The sequence below is a fragment of the Ursus arctos genome, unplaced genomic scaffold (genome assembly GCF_023065955.2).
Source record: "Ursus arctos isolate Adak ecotype North America unplaced genomic scaffold, UrsArc2.0 scaffold_34, whole genome shotgun sequence".
Lineage (NCBI taxonomy): Eukaryota > Metazoa > Chordata > Mammalia > Carnivora > Ursidae > Ursus > Ursus arctos.
This window is the reverse complement of record NW_026623030.1, coordinates 24,777,275-24,795,157: the sequence shown is the minus strand read 5'-3', so window position 1 is coordinate 24,795,157 and position 17,883 is coordinate 24,777,275. Positions and strand designations below refer to the sequence as shown.

General features: G+C 41.4%; 1 protein-coding gene across 12 annotated transcripts in view; it reads right to left on the bottom strand.

The window, feature by feature from the left end:
- The window catches only part of CCDC62 (coiled-coil domain containing 62), a 37,144-nt gene that overhangs the window by 15,682 nt on the left and 3,579 nt on the right, over nt 1–17,883 (bottom strand). For 5 of the 12 annotated variants that reach the window (XM_026514782.4, XM_026514785.4, XM_044389831.3 and 2 more), the window contains exons 3-9: nt 16,753–16,919; nt 14,705–14,806; nt 13,361–13,532; nt 10,404–10,505; nt 4,742–4,830; nt 4,287–4,402; nt 1,764–2,492 (exon numbers count right to left, since the gene is read on the bottom strand). In XM_026514782.4, the coding sequence (XP_026370567.1) occupies nt 1,764–2,492; nt 4,287–4,402; nt 4,742–4,830; nt 10,404–10,505; nt 13,361–13,532; nt 14,705–14,806; nt 16,753–16,919 (1,477 nt within the window). The remainder of the gene's footprint in view (nt 1–1,763; nt 2,493–4,286; nt 4,403–4,741; nt 4,831–10,403; nt 10,506–13,360; nt 13,533–14,704; nt 14,807–16,752; nt 16,920–17,883) is intronic. The other 7 variants (XM_048221481.2, XM_026514786.4, XM_048221480.2 and 4 more) reach the window with 4 other exon arrangements.

The window sequence follows — 17,883 nt, the reverse complement described above, 5'->3', positions numbered from 1 at the left end:
CAGAATTCTTAGTTGAAGGATTAACAACAGAATAATTTCCCTCCCCCTTCCAAAAACAAGAAAACAAAAAAGAAGGTTCAAGGGACAGGAGCATCCAAAAGGGAGGGGGAAAAAAATTAACACAGGTTACACTTGTGAAAATTTTGGGTTTTTGGTTGCGAAGTTGATTTTTGTTAGTGGTTTTTAAAAGTCCTTTTGTGAAAGTAGAATAGCACCGTCGGCTATTAATTCTTCTATAGGTCCTCAGTATCAGAGAAGAGACACATGCAGCCGAGCTTCTGGGTATGTTCTTCAAAGTGTGGCTCAGAGAGGAGTGAGCCACAAAAGCTGTTCTGCAGCAGACCAGAGGCGCTTGGAGCCTCTTCCTCCCATGTTCCCTGGAACTGAAGGAGAACAGGCTGCCGCCGCTTCTCCCTCTACAGCTAAACCCCTATCTGTCAAATGGAATGGTGGTGCAAATGTGAGCATTTCAGTCTGATAATAGAACAGGTACACAGCAAGTCCTTATAATCAAAGGAAAACTAGGAAAACACAATTATCTTTCCTATTTAATCACATACTTGTCATGTGATGTCTCGGCATGTGCCTCTGCTGGCAGGCACAGGTCATCTGGATTATTTCAAGCCAGGGAGGTCAAAAGGGTCTTGAAACAAAACTCCAAATTTAAATTTCTTTCATATGTTAAATTTAATATATGTCCACCATGCTCTTAAAACTAACATAAACTTTTCCCTTAATATATGCACGTTCTTTGTTCAGTAGTGAAAAATGTGCGGTTGTGTCCTCCTGATACTTGCAATTATTTAAAGAAAATCTTTAAAAAACAAATATGAATAGATAACATTTAGTGGAACAATCATTTTTTTAATTTCACAACTGACAGAAGAACTATCTGTATGATTTTTAAATGACTCGGGCTTTTCAAAGGCCCAAAGAAAAATACAAATAATGAAAATACTACAAAGAAATTTTTATCATAAAGTCCTAGGGAAGTCAGTGTGATGATAAAATAAGGCTCTCGGTACAGCGACTTTGTCCTTGCTGTAATTTAAGATCGAAGAGCTAGGTTTTATTTAAAAATAGCAGACATTACTATAGCGCCCCTCAACCACAAGAGTCAGCAATTCTAACATTAAGACGAGCCTGAATAACGCAGCGTATGCTAATAAGGAATCCATTTTCTTTTCTTAAAAAAACTATTAACTTTTACCAGCTTGTTACATACAAATATTCTTTTTCTTGCATGATTTTAAAAAAGAAGAAAGTTTGGGACATGTAAAGTGAGCAGAAAGGCAGAAGCAGTTGGATATGTAAATATGCCAATGGGGGGGCAGCGGGGGAGGTGGCCGGCAAAATTCTTATCTGGGGTCTAGAGAATGTGATCTCTGCATAGGCAGCTTATCAATTCACACTGGATCCAAGGGTGAGGAATGCCCCAGAGCAGCATTCTACTCTGTAAAGTGACCCCACCGTTAGTTTTTTAAAAAAACATATTTGCCCAACTCATGACAACTGGTTTTGTTTTCAAACAAAACCTTTGCCTCAGAAGCTGTCCTAGGTACAAACTCTTCATGGGAATCTAAACGGTCTCTGCACAATCGAAAACTCAACAGCCTACGTGCTGATGAAGAGAGTGATGGGTCTGCCTCACACACGACTTGGGTTTGCAACACTGCTCTCCGTTGAGCAGTGAGCACGCCGTGGCTACCGCCGCCCCCTCCACTCCCCAGCAGTGGTGTTGAGCAGTAGGAAACATCACTAACCTCGTGGCGGAGTTGTATCTCCTTCCACCGGCACTTTCTGAACAAGTACACACACATTTGTGGCGAACAATTCTCTGCACTTTAGAAGGCTTGAAAATGCTCATCCACTCCACGTCAGACACGTGGCCTGGGGCTTCAATGATGAAGTTACTCGGGTGGCAGCACTTGGATTCATACATGTCACTCTCCCCCAGACAGGTTTCATTTTTATGGCAACAGGAGAGTCCGGACCTTTCTACATCATCTTGACTTTCAACATCCAGCTTTTCTGGTTGTCTGGACCCGGAACAGCTGGCCAGGCCCAGGTACACATTGACATCATGCCACTGTTTCTCATCAGATAACGACGTGGATGTTTCAGAGAGTTGTTTCTCTTCATTCTGAATCCCGATCCCATTACCTTTTGGTGACTTTGCGTGGATCTTGGACAATGTACTTTTGTTTTCCGGTTCGATCTGCATTTTTCCTCCCTGAGACCAAGACTTTTGCTTCTCCAGTAAGTCTTTTGTAAACAGAGATGAGATAGCAATTACACTTCTTTCCCCAAATGAAGTACTACCCTGTCGTTTCTTCTCTTTGCATACATCACATGGGCTCCTGTCTGACCAATTTTGCTGAATCAACGTGGTCTCAAATTTTGGATCTTTAACCAATGACTTCAGATTTTTCTCCCTCTTAATATCGACTTTTGGGCGGTGATTCTCAAGGTCCGACAAACGCATGTCTCTGCTATGGTGGCATTATAAAAAACCGAAGTTATAACATACACTTAATACTGTCACTCTAAATATTTCACCCAAACCTCATTCATTGAGCTAAATCCTATTAAGACTCATTTGTCCGAAATGAGAACATAAGGGAGAACGTGTATTCTTTCTTCAGAGCCTGATTTCAACCTGACTTCAAGGAAGTCTCTCTGATCAGCAAGCCCGCACGCCCACTTTCCCCTTCCTATCCTCACCTCCCACCGTGCTTACTGCGGATACCGCAGTCCTCCTTTTACTGTGTGTATCAACTACTTAATAACGCAGCAAACTTCCCATTATAACTATATTGTTCACTAACTTTCATGCATATTTCCTGTCTTTTCAATAGACTCCTAAGTTTCTTAATATGCAGAAGCATTTTCAACCCTCCTGGCACTTTAGGACAGCCTTACACAAACATTAAGTGTTCTGTAAATACTTGTTGATTGATCTGTTATTTCTCTTCCTAATTCTGTTAGTTTCACGGCAAACAGAGGTGAAAGCCAGGACTGAAAGGGGACAGAGATTCAAGGGACAGAGACGCATTGGAAAGTGCCAAATGCATCTACCATACTGTATTCACCCTCCCAGTTATCTGCTGGATATTCACATGGTCTTAAGTAAGAATGACAGGTGTGCATAAAATAAAAATTAAGAATATATACAAACGTGATCAACCTTTTCATAAACTGTCTTCATGTCCCCTGTATTCAGGTATTCGGATCTGGAGAGTTCTGAGCCCTCAGGAAACTCACCCCCTACCTTCTGGAAGGGGACAGGCCATTTTACACTCTTAAAGAACAATTTCACTCATCTAGCCCAAGAGCCTCCCAGGGGCAATGAAGTATAGAAAAGGGAAGAGCCAATGTGGTGGGGGCTTCTGCCTATGAGAGCACGGTGGGCCAGTGCGGTGTACTCCAGCAGCGGCAGCGGCCAGGGCCCAAGGCAAGAGTGTAACACCCCCCGCAGAAGGCCTGGAAGGAAAAGCAGAGCAGCCACTCTGTAGCAAAAGCTGCTCCTTCCGAGGGCTCGGCAACTACTAACCACCAGGCAAAGGAGCTGCTGGCAGCCAGCCTTCGTAGTTACACGGTCACACCTAGTGGCTGGGAACCTCCCTAATTCCTGCTCCCATTCATGTCTGTCACACTTCTGCTTGGAAAAGTAGACTAAATTTAACTGTGGGACAGTTACATGCCTATTAAATTAAACCACACCTCATGTATTTGTATTTTAACTTTACAGAAACCAATTTAGTTCACACACTGCTTATTATAGGTAAGAAAAGGTGTCTCCTTCTATTAACAAGGAAAACCCAGCTAAAAGCAGAGATCGGCCTCAGCTAGCTGAACTCCTACTACAGTTATTTATACATTCATTGGTGTTACTTCTCTTAGGCAAGTACCATGTCCTATGTATCTTTATTTTCCCCATTCCCAGCCCAATGAATGCTAACCACTAAACTCTGAGTCTACATGAAAGAGTAAATGAGTCAACCTCTGTGGTTTCTACTTGAGCTCAAAGCCTTGTACACAACAGACACATAAATAAGGCTAATGAATTTCTTTTATCGAGTGGCTAAATCAGGATCAGGCCTAAAATTCTAAGGTCAGGTCTCATCACAACCCAGGATTATAATGACAATTACTAGTTCATATATATTGATTCCCTACCATATAGGGAATGATAGTAGACACCGGCCCATAGTAAGTACTTAATGAATAGACTGAAAGATAAAATAAAATACAAGATCATACTAACAGCATCTTGCTAAGATTACCTGGACTCCAGAACCTTTGATTCCTCCATCTTTGAGTCATATATCTGTATTAATTCCTGAGAATTTTCCACATTAAAATTAAGAAATTGCAGATCACTCTGTTGTTTTACATAAATCTGCCGTAGATATTGATAAATCAATAAGATGTGACAACAAAACTATACTGAGCCAACATGCAAATGCTAAAACAGATCAGACAGTGATAGAGAAATATGCTAAATACGTTTGTTTTTATTTTTCCTATGTTAGCACTCAGATTTGTTAGTGTAACTGGTTTCCAAACTTTTCATTCCCATAAGCAAGACCTTATCGGCTATGCTAACTATGATATACCTTTAATGTGGTTAGGATTCCAAAGCACCATAAAAAAAATCAACAGACACACTCCTTTCCTAACTTGATGTTTGTTTATAAATGCTTCCCAAATAGTAAGAACAGTGTAACTGGGGACGTACCTGTCTGAGATTATGCAGTTCTGCATTGGTACGTTCTTGCTTTGACTTTGCAATATCAAGTAACTCATCTTTCCTTTTTTCTCTCTCTGCTATTTAAGAACAAATATTATTAAAATATTTTTCATCAGCCATATCCACACAAACCTCTTCATTTCCAAAAATTTAACGTTCCAGTAACTTGTTTTCCCCTTGTTCCTGAACTTAAAATTTGCAAAATGCACGGCTGGGAAGAGCTTTATTCTATGATTCTGACTAGATCTTTCACCAAATTTGAAAATTTTCACAATATAATGCTGAGTCAAAAAAATGATTCAGAGAGGCACCTGGGTGGCTCAGGCGGTTAAGCGTCTGCCTTTGGCTCAGGTCATGATCCACATTGGGCTCTCTGCTCAGTGGGGAGCCTGCTTCTCCCTCTCCCTCTGCCTCCCTCTCTCTCTCTGTCTCTCATGAATAAATAAATAAAATCTTAAAAAAAAAAGATTCAGAATTGTATCAACTGTATGATTAAATCACACTGTATGTTTGTATACACAAACACACAGGAAAAGTCTGAGAGCAAATACACCTAAGTATTAAAAGAAGCTTTTTTTGGATGAAAGGATTAATGACAATTATTTCCTCTCTTTTTTTAAGGGGGGGCATGATAAAATACATATTACTTTAATTTTTAATTTTTTTCACATTACATGAATAACTTATGAATGCATTTTCTTTATAAAAACCCAAACAACATATTATCTCTATCGACAGAAAAAAATGAGCATTACAAAGGACAAAAAAAACCTTGCCCAGCACTCCTTTAAAGACTTCCTATTTCTTGAAAACTCTTCACCTGATAGGTAATTAAAATTCCGAGTTCTCTTGAATACACATAGTTATACAGTCAATTTTTCTCAGTTCAAAAAGAGAGCAAAGAGGGGCGCCTGGGTGGCTCAGTCATTGAGCGCCTGCCTTAGGCTCAGGGCGTGATCCCAGCATTCTGGGATCAAGCCCGCATTAGGCTCCTCTGCTGGGAGCCTGCTTCTTCCTCTCCCACTCCCCCTGCTTGTGTTCCCTCTCTCATTGGCTGTCTCTCTCTCTGTCAAATAAATACATAAAATCTTTAAAAAAAAAAAAAAAAGAGAGAGAGAGAGAGCAAAGAGATACTTTTTTTTTTAAAGATTTTATTTATTTATTTGACAGAGAGAGAGAGAGACAGCCAGCAGGAGAGGGAACACAAGCAGGGGGAGTGGGAGTGGAAGAAGCAGGCTCCCAGTAGAGAAGCCCAATGTAGGGCTCGATCCCAGAGGCCCAGGATCATACCCTGAGCCAAAGGCAGATGCTTAACAACTGAGCCACCCAGGCACCCTGAGAAAGCCATATTCTAAAAGCAGTTTCAGAACTTGGTAAATGAGAACCCACAGGAAGGAAAGAATCTAAAGTGCTGTACAAGGGCTAATACCAGAAAAAAAACAGTAATATTATGCTTAAGGAGAAATGAAGTGATTCACACAGAAGTGAGAAATCAACAATAAATGCTTCACTTAAGAAAAAAATCAGTATCTTTGTAAGAAGTTCAAGCTAAATGTAAAAAATAACCCTCTACATCAATTTTAAGTAAATGTGATGCAATCTAAATAAAAACTTATAACATATCTATGGTTCTTTCCAAAAACACTTTTTTTTACATGTCATTTTTCTCATGGGTGAAAACGGATAAAAAATTTTATTGTCACTATTTAAGGACAAAGGCATGTGCTCTGCTATAGACTGCAACTCCATGAGACCACTGTTCTGCAGTGCTTGCCCATGGTCAGGAGGCCAGGCAGAGGAAAGAGTGCCGGGGCTCTGTGCACAGCACCCCCTCCCCCAACACGGTTCATGCTCAGCCCTTCCGATGGGGTCTGTAATATCACCTCGCTTTCAGAGGTAATCCTTATCCACAAAATCGAAAAAATGAAGAGAAGCACAGTGAAAGCCATGTGGCCAGGTTTAAACTACTACATCTTTTCTATTCAATTGTGAATTTATTTCTTTGCATTACATGAGTCAATACCATAATGAATGCATATAAACATAATGGATTTGCATTATTTATGCAGAGTTGCATTTAGCTTATGAATTCAATCATAAGCACAAAGAAAAAAAATAATAAAAGGAATCACAGCTACTTTAACAGTAGAAGTAATGCCCACAAGGCATCTGTGACTCTTTCCTGGTCTTAGTTCCACCTCCCTCTTGTATTAACAGCACTGTGCAAATCCTAGTGTTTAGAGATACTTGTTTCGAATACAGTTATGGTCCCTAAACAAAAGCCAACTACTTTATTTGGAGTTCAAGGATAATTTTATTATTTTTTACAGATTTAAAGTAATCTCTACACCCAACGTGGGGCTCAAACTCAAGACCCCGAGATCAAGAGTCATATGCTCCACCCACCGAGCCAGCCAGGTATCCCTCAAGGGTAATTTTAAATATATCGGAGTTTTGCCTTAATCTCTGACTTTAGAATAATCCATTATTGCATAAGAGGCAACTCCACTGTAAATATAAATGTTTTCCTAGATGAGATACTTTTGTACATGGCTGGGTTTAGCAGAGAGATCAAAGCGGAGTGGGTCCACCGATTTTCAAAGTGGTCACAGAAAACAAAAAGGTATTGGACTCCACTGATCGCTGCCTGAGCAAGTAGCCTAAACAAGCCAGCACAGGGGGAAAGGGTCTGGAGGTCTGCAGCCACCACATTCTGGCCAAGGCTCTGCCTCCTACTGCCTGGGAGAACTGAGGCAATCACTTAATCCCATGGGGCCTCATTTATAGGACTACCAGGACCCCAGAAATGTGAACTGGTATCCTCACTTTATTTGCAAACTTCTTATAAGCAGTTATGTACAAACAAATGAAACATGTCTCTAAGCTTATGTGAAGAACTTCATCTTCAATGAGAGGAAAAAAGTTTTGAAGTTAACAGAAAAGTATATTTTTAAGACATCTTCCAGCTTCAAATAAAATGTGTACATTTTTAGCCAGAGCACCTGACAGCATATTATCATGTTAAGCCTTTTAAAATTATTTTTAGGCTTGGGACGCCTGGGTGGCTCAGTCAGTCAAGTGGCTGCATTTGGCTCGGGTCATGATCCGGGGTCCTGGGATTGAGTCCCACATTGGGCTCCCTGCTCAGCGGGAGCCTGCTTCTCCCTCTGCCTGCCTCTCCCCCTGCTTGTGCTCACTCTCTCTCTCTCTCTCTGACAAATAAATAAAATCTTTAAAAAAATAAATGAATAAAATAAAATTATTTTTAGGCCTAATTCACTTTTATAATTTAAACATACAAAAATTGTTTTGAGACAGTGGTATGAATACAAAAGGTGTTTAAGAAATCAGCTTATGGGGCGCCTGGGTGGCTCAGCTGGTTAAGCGTCCAACTCTCAGTTTCAGCTCACGTCATGGTATTATGGGTTGTGGGTCGATCCCTGCATGGGGCTCCGCGCCCAACAGGGAGTCTCCTTGAAGATTCTCTCCCTCTGCCCCTCCCCTGACTTGTGCACTTGTGCTCTCTCTCAAATAAATAAATCTTAAATTTTAAAAAATCAGCTTAGGAAATGATAAAATATTTCACAAAATGGATTTTTTTTTAAAGATTTTATTTATTGATTAAAGAGAGAGAGAGAGAGTACAAGTTGGGGGAGTGGGAGAGGGAGAAGCAGGCTCCCTGCAGGGAGCCTGATGCAGGACTCAATCCCGGGACTCTGGGATCACAACCTGAGCCGAAGGCAGAGGTTTAACCAACTGAGCCACCCAGGCACCCCTGGATTTTTTTTTTTTTTTTAAGATTTTATTTATTTATTTGACAGAGAGAGAGCACGCGTGACCACAAGCAGGGAGAGTGGCAGGCAGAGGGAGAGGGAGAAGCAGGCTCCCTCAGAACCCCAGGATCATAACCTAAGCCGAAGGCAGATGTTTAACTGATTGAGCCACCCTGGCACCCCACAAAATGGATTTATTATAGCATTATTTAACAAATTCCATATACTTTACCTAGCAATATGTAATAGGATCTGAGTAAAAATTGCCAAATCAAAACAGAGGGAGACTGTTAAAATAGCCTGTAAATGTTTTCCTTCCTCTGACTTCCCACAGCATTGTCTTCATAACATCTGCATAGTACTAGATTTTCTGTGGGCCTAGGAGCTTCTTAGCAACTAACAGAGTTCCTGACACACAAAAGTTGATCCAAAGATTGTTTGTAAATCAACTGTAAAGCTACAAATACACATATATATCTTAACATATATTTACATGTATTTTTATTACTAGATTAACTTTGAGACCGCAATCCTAGAAATAACAGAAACAGTGACCTCTAATGGTAGAAAACTGCATTTCCATGACATGAAAATTAAGAATTCCATTCTGTGTGAAAAAATGTTAATAATCCATTTTGCGCTTTATAGAAATGTGTTCTCTTCCTAGAAGGAAGGGCACTGAGGCTCTATAAAACTAGACCCCAAAAATGCCAATTTAATTCTGTTTGGAACTTCACCTCCAAATCTATGATTTTCCTCATACTAAATACAAAGCCTAATAAAATCTGGCTGGTAGGGACAGAGATAAGATCTATGGGGCGCCTGGGTGGCGCAGTCATTAGCATCTGCCTTTGGCTCAGGGCGTGATCCCGGCGTTCTGAGATCGAGACCCGCATCAGGCTCCTCTGCTGGGAACCTGCTTCTTCCTCTCCCACTCCCCCTGCTTGTGTTCCCTCTCGCCGGCTGTCTCTCTCTGTCAAATAAATAAATAAAATCTTAAAAAAAAAAAAGATCTATACATCAGGGGCACCTGGGTGGCTCAGTTGGTTAAGCGGCTGCCTTTGGCTCAGGTCGTGATTTCAGGGTCCTGGGATTGAGCCCCACATCGGGCTCCCTGCTCAGTGGGGAGCCTGCTTCTCCCTCTCCCTCTACCTGCTGCTCTGCCTACTTGTGCACTCTCTCTCTCTCTAAAATAAGTAAATAAACAAAATCTTAAAAAAAAAAAAAAAGATCTATACATCAGTGGTTCTCAACCGGGAGTGGAGAGGGAGCGGTCTGAACTAGTGGAAACTAGTGGGGTGTGTAGGAGACAGTGTGGGAGAATGTGGCTAGGGAGATGGAATGCAATTTTTATGTTTATCTGGAGGGGGCCTAATGCAAACTACTGAGAAATTTGCTATTTTTAATCATGAAAAATTCATTCTTAACATGATAACTTCAGGTTCATGCTGATAGAACAAAACACATGTGCATTTTTCCAACTGTGATCACAGGTGATCTATTTGCAAAACCGGAAAATTGTTGAATTACTAATTTTTACCTAGTATTTGCAAAAGTATAAACATCCTTCTTCAATTCATAAGATCCTTTCTTAATGGATTTTTAAGCACACGTATTATGTTTTTAGTGAGAAGTGTAGTTATGCACTCAAGCTAGAAGAGAGGGATGGTAGCTCATTTTATAGAAGAGGAAACAGGGTTAACTGGGAGGCACGATAGCAGCTTTAATATTCCTTGCTTGGTCCCTCCAAGCATATTTAAAAAGTTGCTATTTTGAGAGAGGTGTAATTTCTTTAATCTGTCATAGTTGTACCACAGAAAGTTTAGGCTACAAACACAGAACTATTCAATCACTTAAAATTAAGTATCTATTTTTACCAGTAAAAACCAATTCATCATGCAGGCAACTTTTCTCTTGCTTGAGGCGAATGATCTCTTCTCGTTGTTCATTATTTTCTGTTGTCTTTTCATTTAGATCCTCTTCACAAATAGAAGAAAACAAAAGTCCTTGAATAAATACTACTTCCTAGAAGAATATACACTGTGAGTACCTCTCATGCCCTCAGCACCCTTTCCAATTAACATGAAGTCCTGCTGGAGCTGCAGCCAACCTATGTCTCGTATCTAAACCTCACTGCATCCCTAGCAATGACCTTGTCAGGCCTCCCGATCCCTGACTGGTCTCTCTGCTCAAACCATGCCTCTCCTATTACAGCCTATTGCCCACAGAGCAATCGGGGCTTTTTTTTTTTTTTGAAGTAAACTCAACCCCCAATGTGGGGCTCAAACCCAAAACCCCAAGATCAAGAGTCACGTGCTCTTCCAACTCAGCTAGCCAGGCACCCAGGGCAATCTTTTAAAGTAAAAAACCTGTGGGACGCGTGGGTGGCTCAGTCAGTTAAGCGCCTGCCTTCAGCTCAGGTCATGATTCCAGGGTCTTGGGATAAAGTCCCACATCGGGCTCCTTGCTCTGCAGGGAGTCTGCTTCTCCTTCAGCCTACTGTTCCCCCTGCTTGTGCTCTCTCTCTCTCTGACAAATAAATAAAATCTTAAAAAAAAAAAAAAAAGGTAAAAATTTTGCTCACGTCACTTCTCTTCTAAAAGCCCTCCTATCACCCTTAGGATGAAATCCTAATCACTACCCTAAGCCCTGAATGGCCTGGCTTGCCCTATCACTCTCCCCCTTCTTTTGTTCTGTTCCTTGAACATGTGCCAACCTCAAAACCCACCCAGGGCTTTTGCATTTGCTGTTCCTTCCGCCTGCAAGGCTCTGGGCCCAGATCATCACACAGCTAGTTCTTCCCACCATCCAAGCTTCTGCTCAAATGTTCGCAAAGTCACCTTCCCAGTCCACCCAAACTGAGGTGATTCCCCTCACTCTCTAGTCCACTGTCCATTACCTTGTTGTTCTTTAAAGAGATGACAGAGCCTGTCCCTGCTGTCAAGGGTATACAGTGTGATTATGGTTTTAGCTGAAACTACAAACGTAGACAAAGCGTATGATTTGCTACAAGTCAGGGCATCATAAGAACAAGATTTTAGAAGGCTGAGTCTTTTAAATTGACCACAATAAACTTTCACAATTTCAACAGCAACTCATTGGCTCAGGGCGTAGGAGTGCTGAAAATCCTGACTCCATCCTGTTCATGTCCGTGCAATGACCTCCCCCGCACCTACGTGCTCCAGGCCCTTTGGAGGTTTATGTGAGCCCTGAACAGAATTCGGGAAGGCTTATTCTGATCTTCCCTCCAGTGCACAGATGGCACCACTTTAGATAACCACCCTGTGACCTCACCACAAAGCCCCGTTCTAGAAAAGCTGTGGATTAAGGTCTGGACTTTGCAGAGAGTAGCTATGTAAGCACCAGGATCACGGTCTGCCCGATCCCCCCATCAGTAAGTCACCCTGAATAAAACTCCATGTAAATGGTATGGAGTGGCCTCCTTCGCTTTTCAGTGTCAAAGTGCCTTCTCAGTCTGGAGGTACTCTGCTGTGCCTCCTCCACCGTCTAACAATGAGGCACCCACTATGGACAGAGGTGAGAGTAACTTTCACCAAAACATGACTTTGCCATTCTAAGGTTGCTGGTTGCACAGTGGGAGTCTGTCTCCACGTCTAGCATGATGACCACTGACTCTGCCCCAGGGTGGGAAAGGCCAGAGAAAAGTGGGCCTACCTCCATGCCCTCTGAAGGCAAATTAAGCTTTTACTCCACCACCTACATCCACTTTCACATAAATAGGACTAACCTATTTGGTATACCTAGCCTCCCCTTCTTTATAAAACTTCAAGTAACATTACTCAGAAGGAAATGAATCATGAAGTTACTCTGAGAACAAAAATAGAAAAGAAAAACACAAAAGGAATTTTCAAACATAAAACACGCGCCAGAAAGCCACCCTGGCAGATCGCGTTGTTAGTGGCAATCCCCCATCCCTCCCTGCATTCCTCTCACAGAGGGACAGATACTTCTCCACTGCTCGACTCTGGGTTCAGCCACATAATGCTTTAGCCAACAGAGGGTGTGTCGAGTCCTTGCATGTTTCTGCTTCTTCTCTTTTTTATCTATCTATTTAAGTAAGCTCCACATGCAACGTTGGGCTCCAACTCACAACCCTGGCACCAAGAGTTGCATGCTCTCCCGACGGAACCAGCCAGGTGCCCCGGCTTCTTCTCTTAAGTTTGTGCCTTCAGGGGCGCCTGGGTGGCTCAGTCAGGGAAGCGTCTGCCTTCAGCTTGGGTCATGATCCCAGGGTCCTGGGATCAAGCCCCAAGTCAGCCTCCTTCCTCAGCAAGAAGTCTGCTTCTCCCTCTCCCTCTGCCTCCCCACCCCGCTTGTGCTCTCTCTCTCTCTCTCTCTCTCAAATAAATAAAACCTTTTAAAAAAAATTTTTTTTTAAAGGTTTCTGCCTTCACTGGGGAAAAGCGCTCAGGCCAGCTAACTGGCGAGAAGTGAGACATGCGAAGCGGAGTCGCCCCAGAGGAGCAGCTCGGCTGGGCCCAACCAAGATGAGCCAATTCCCACTAGGCTGATACCTGAGCTTATCAAATGATTCTGGTTGCATGTTGCTGGTTGCTATGAAGCATAAATTAACAGTAGCTAACTGGTACAGCAAAGACAGCTTATTTTTAAAATATCACACATTATAGTTTCCCCCAAGTCTGTTATTTACCTTGTAACATGAAAACTGCAGCATAATTCTGTACAAATGAAGTGAACATCTCCCGGTAGGTTCTAAGGCCAGCAACAGACCTCTCAATCACAAGACGAAGTAAACCCAAATGAAGAAATATGTGCCCAAGATGAAATGCTTGAATTGATGTCTCTTCCTTACCTTTCAGTTTATTGACTTCAATTTTAAGTGTCTTCAATTTCTGCTTGTAATCTTGCTTTTCTTTCACAATACAAGTCTCCACCATCTTCGCGTCTCGCAAGGCATGCTCTAACAGTTTAAATTTTCCTGAGCAGTCTGCAATGTGATTGACGGCCTCGATAATATCTTTGTCCTAAGAACCAAATTTGAAGACTGTTCTGTAAGATTTTTAAGTTTCAACTAATCAGTATACGAAGATCTCACTTAAGATACCACCACGTGCCAGGTTTCATTCTAGACACTTTTCGTCATTAACTCGTGTAATCTCACAGGAACTCTCTGAGACGGTACTACCGTTATCCCCATGTGACAGACGAGTCAATAGTAAAAAGACCACAGTTCCACAAAACTGTGGAGACCAAAAGTGGAGTCCTGTCTCCTCTCTCAATGTCGTAGGGACATCATTTTAAACTTGTTTCCCTCATTTCTAAAATGAGTCTTATTTTATTTTAAAGATTCATTTATTTCTTTGAGAAAAAGACAGGGAGAGTGTGCGCATGTGCAAGTGCAGGGAGAGGCAGGGGGAGAGACTCTTCAAGCAGACTCCCCATTGAGCATGGAGCCTGACGTGGGGCTCCCATGACCCATGAAATCATGACCTGAGCCAAAATCAAGAGTCAGACACTCAACTGACTGAGCCACCCAAGCGCGCCTTTTTTTTTTTTTTTAGATTTTTTTTTTTTAAGATTTTATTTATTTATTTGACAGAGGGACAGCCATCGAGAGAGGGAACACAGCAGGGGAGTGGGAGAGGAAGAAGCAGGCTCTCAGCGGAGGAGCCCGATGTGGGGCTCGATCCCAGAACGCCGGGATCACCCCCTGAGCCGAAGGCAGACGCTTAACAACTGTGCTACCCAGGCGCCCCTTTTTTAAGATTTTTTAAAGTAATCTCTACACTCAATGTGGGACTCAAACCCACAACCCCAAGATCAAGAGTCACATGCTCCACTAAGCCAGCCAGGTGCCCCTAAAATGAGAATTTTATTTTTTTTAAAGATTCTATTTCTTTACTTGAAAATGAGTGACAGTGAGAGAGCACAGGAGAGGGAGAGCAGACTCACTGCTGAGCAAAGAGCCTGATGTGGGACCTGATCCCAAGATCCTGGGATCATGACCTGAGCCGAAGGCAGATACCCAACCAAATGGGCCACCCAGGGGCCCCCTAAAATGAGAATTTTACAAGAGACAGCAATGTCAGTAGCTCTACCATCTGATTTACAATGGGACTTAAGTAAGATAATGCATGTGACTATGCTTTAGAAAGTACAAAATGCCCTGGCAAATGAAGGTATTATTTTGAATTACCTTTAGCTTTATCATTGTAGTGAGAGCCTGTTCTCGAGCTTGTAACTGTCCTACCTGAGCAGAAAGTTCCACTAATGTGTTGCTGAGATTTTCATTTCTTGCCTACAAGGGAACAACACATAAAATACCAATTGAGTCATTTAAAAGCTTTCATTACTATCATTAGCCACAATCTGCGCTCGTTCTGTTTTGTTTTCTCTCTTATATTTGGTAACAAAGTGGGCCAAGTAAGCAGTCATCAAAAAGAAATACAAATATCTCTCTCCATTACCTCTAGCATCCTCTCAATGCTTGTTTGCCCTACTGAATCCTATTGGTTATGCTTATAAATGTCTATTTCCCAATCTCTTCTATGTATAATTCTAGGTTGACAAAAAAGAAAATAAATGAATGAAAATTGGATTAGGAAGAGATTTCCTTTGCTGAAATAAAGTAGCATTAGTGAACCTCTATGCGCCTGTGTGTGTGTGTGTGTGTATTTTTTTTACTCTACATTGAAAGACCTTCACTTCATATTGGGGTATTCCCACCTATCAGGTACTTGGGGTTTTGTTTTTTTTAACCACAGAACTACATGATATATATATTATTTGGAAAAAAAGAAAAATTAGGCTTTTTAAATAGTATCTTCATGAAGGAAGTTTAAATACATGTTATTAAGTGAAGGAAGCCAATCTGAAAAAGCTTACTATACGATCCAACTATATGACATTCTGGAAAAGACACAACTATGGAGATGGTAAAAGGTCAGTGGTTCCAGGGGTTGGGAGAGACAGGCATGGAGCACAGGATTTTTAGGGCAGTGAAACTATTCTGTACAATACGACAATGGTGGATACATGTCATTATGCATCTGTCAAAACCCACAGAATATACACCACCAAGAGTGAGCCCTGGTGTAAACTACGACGTTGGGTGACAATGATGTTAGCAGACTCGCTGATTGTAACAAAAGCACTACTGTGCTGCAGAATGTCCGTAGCAGGGGAGGGACTGTGTGTGGCGGCAGAGGCAGGGGGTATAGCAGAAATTCATGCATTCCACTCCGTTTTGCTGTGAACATAAAACTACTCTAAGAAATAAAGTTTATTAATAAAAAAAAATCTTCCTGCTGTGAACTGAACTGCATCCCCCCAAAATGCATATGTTGAGGCCCTAACCTCCAATACAGTGTTATTTGGAGACGCTCCTTTGAGAGAGTATTAGATGTAAAAGAAGCCATGAGTGGGGCCCTCATGATGGGATTAGTATCCTTGTAAGAAAAGACACCACAGATCTTGCTCATTCTCTCTCATACATTTCCTTTTTTTTTTTTTTTTTTTAAGTAAGCTCTATGCCCAATGTGGGGCTTGAACTCATGACCCCGAGAACACGAGTCACATGCTCCACCCACTGAGTCAGCCAAGCGCCCCCTACATTTCCATTTTTAAATCAACATATCAATAGAATGGTTTTTACTTATTTTATAGCTAGAAATTGTCTAGAACAATCTGAAAAAATTAAAAAGGCATTATCATTATGAAAAAAAAGCATAATACGAAAGCTATAACAACAAAAATATGGCTCTCTGTGCCTCTCATAAAACATGAGTTCAAAATATATCTGATGACCAGGTAAAAGGGAAAAGTGAAAAATCAGCCTTACAGATTTTATTCCCAAAATGCTACTAACATGATGTAGATCCTGTTTATTCTATCATATAAGGCACATTTGGAAAGCATCATGTGAAGCTACCAAAACTTGATGCTATTCATCTCAGACCTTGAGAAAGGCTTTCTAAACTAACCCATTGTTGATAAAGTGACAGATGCTCCTGGACCAAATGGGCTGACAGTCAGAAAGGTGGTGATGGAGTTCATCTCCCAGACAACACAGCGCTGTGCAGCCAACCAGAGCCGTACAGAGAACACGAAACTACGGTGGCAGATGGACGGCTGGACTTTCATACCACACACATACATTCTAATGGAAACATTCGAATCTAATTTCTCAATACCTGAAACAAACAGAATTTGGGCTAGTGAAGCTTATCACAAAATAAAACCAACCTCAAGGTCTTCAGAGAGGAGAGAGGAATGGGTTGCCTTTTGAACCATTTCCTGAAGCTGTAGCTGAGTCTTCTGAAGAACCGTTTGGCATTCGATTTGATTGGATTCAAGGGTTTTTACCTTCTTTGTGAGTGACCTGATTATTTCAGTTCTTTTATGTAGTTCACCTGAGGGAAATTTCATCAATAACCACCTTTTGATCAGATCTGAAGCTTAAAATGCATTTTCAAACACACGATTAAAAGGTTAAGTGTGCTAAATAATTTTTTAAAGGATAATCCTTTTTAAAGAATGTATTATGGAATCCACGATACTGTACCCAAGTCAAGAAACAGAATAGTGAGCAACCCAGAAGCCCCCTGGATGTCACCCTAAGCACCATGTCTCCAATTCCCACCTTCGAACCACCATCCTGATCTTAATCATTTGCCTACTTTTTAATTATAGTGTTACCACCTATGACCACATCCCTAAAAAAAACAGTTTGATGTGAACCGTATATAATTGGGATTATACTCTATGAGTTCTTCCGTTGCTTTTTTCTGCCTAAAATGATGATCCGGAGATTTATCCACATTGTTGGATGTGACCAGTGTCTGTGCACTGTTGTTGCTACATAACGTCCATTATATGATTATGCCAATATGTATTATTTATTGGTGGCCACTTGGGTTGTTTCCATTTTGCAGCTATTAGGAACAATGTTGCTCTGAATATTCTTATACATATACCTTGGTGCATTTTTGCATAAGTTTCTCTGGAGCCTTGCTACTCAAATGGGGTCCTTGCAGCACTGATATCACCTGGTAATTTGTTAGAAATGCAGACTCAGGCCCCAGACGTACTGCATCACAATCTACATATTAATAAGATTCTTAGGTCATTCGTGTGTACTCTGAACTGTGAGTATATTCCTAGAAGTGGAAATCCTGGGCCATGAGCTACATATATCTTTAACTTTACTAGATACTATTAAAAGATTTTCCAAAGTAGTTGTACCAACTGACACTCCCCAACCCCAAGCAGTGAATGAGTCTTCCCCTGGCTCCACAATACCTGCTACCCTTATATATACCTGATAATATCTTTATCAATACCTGAAAATTTCTGCCAGTCTGATAAGTGTAAATA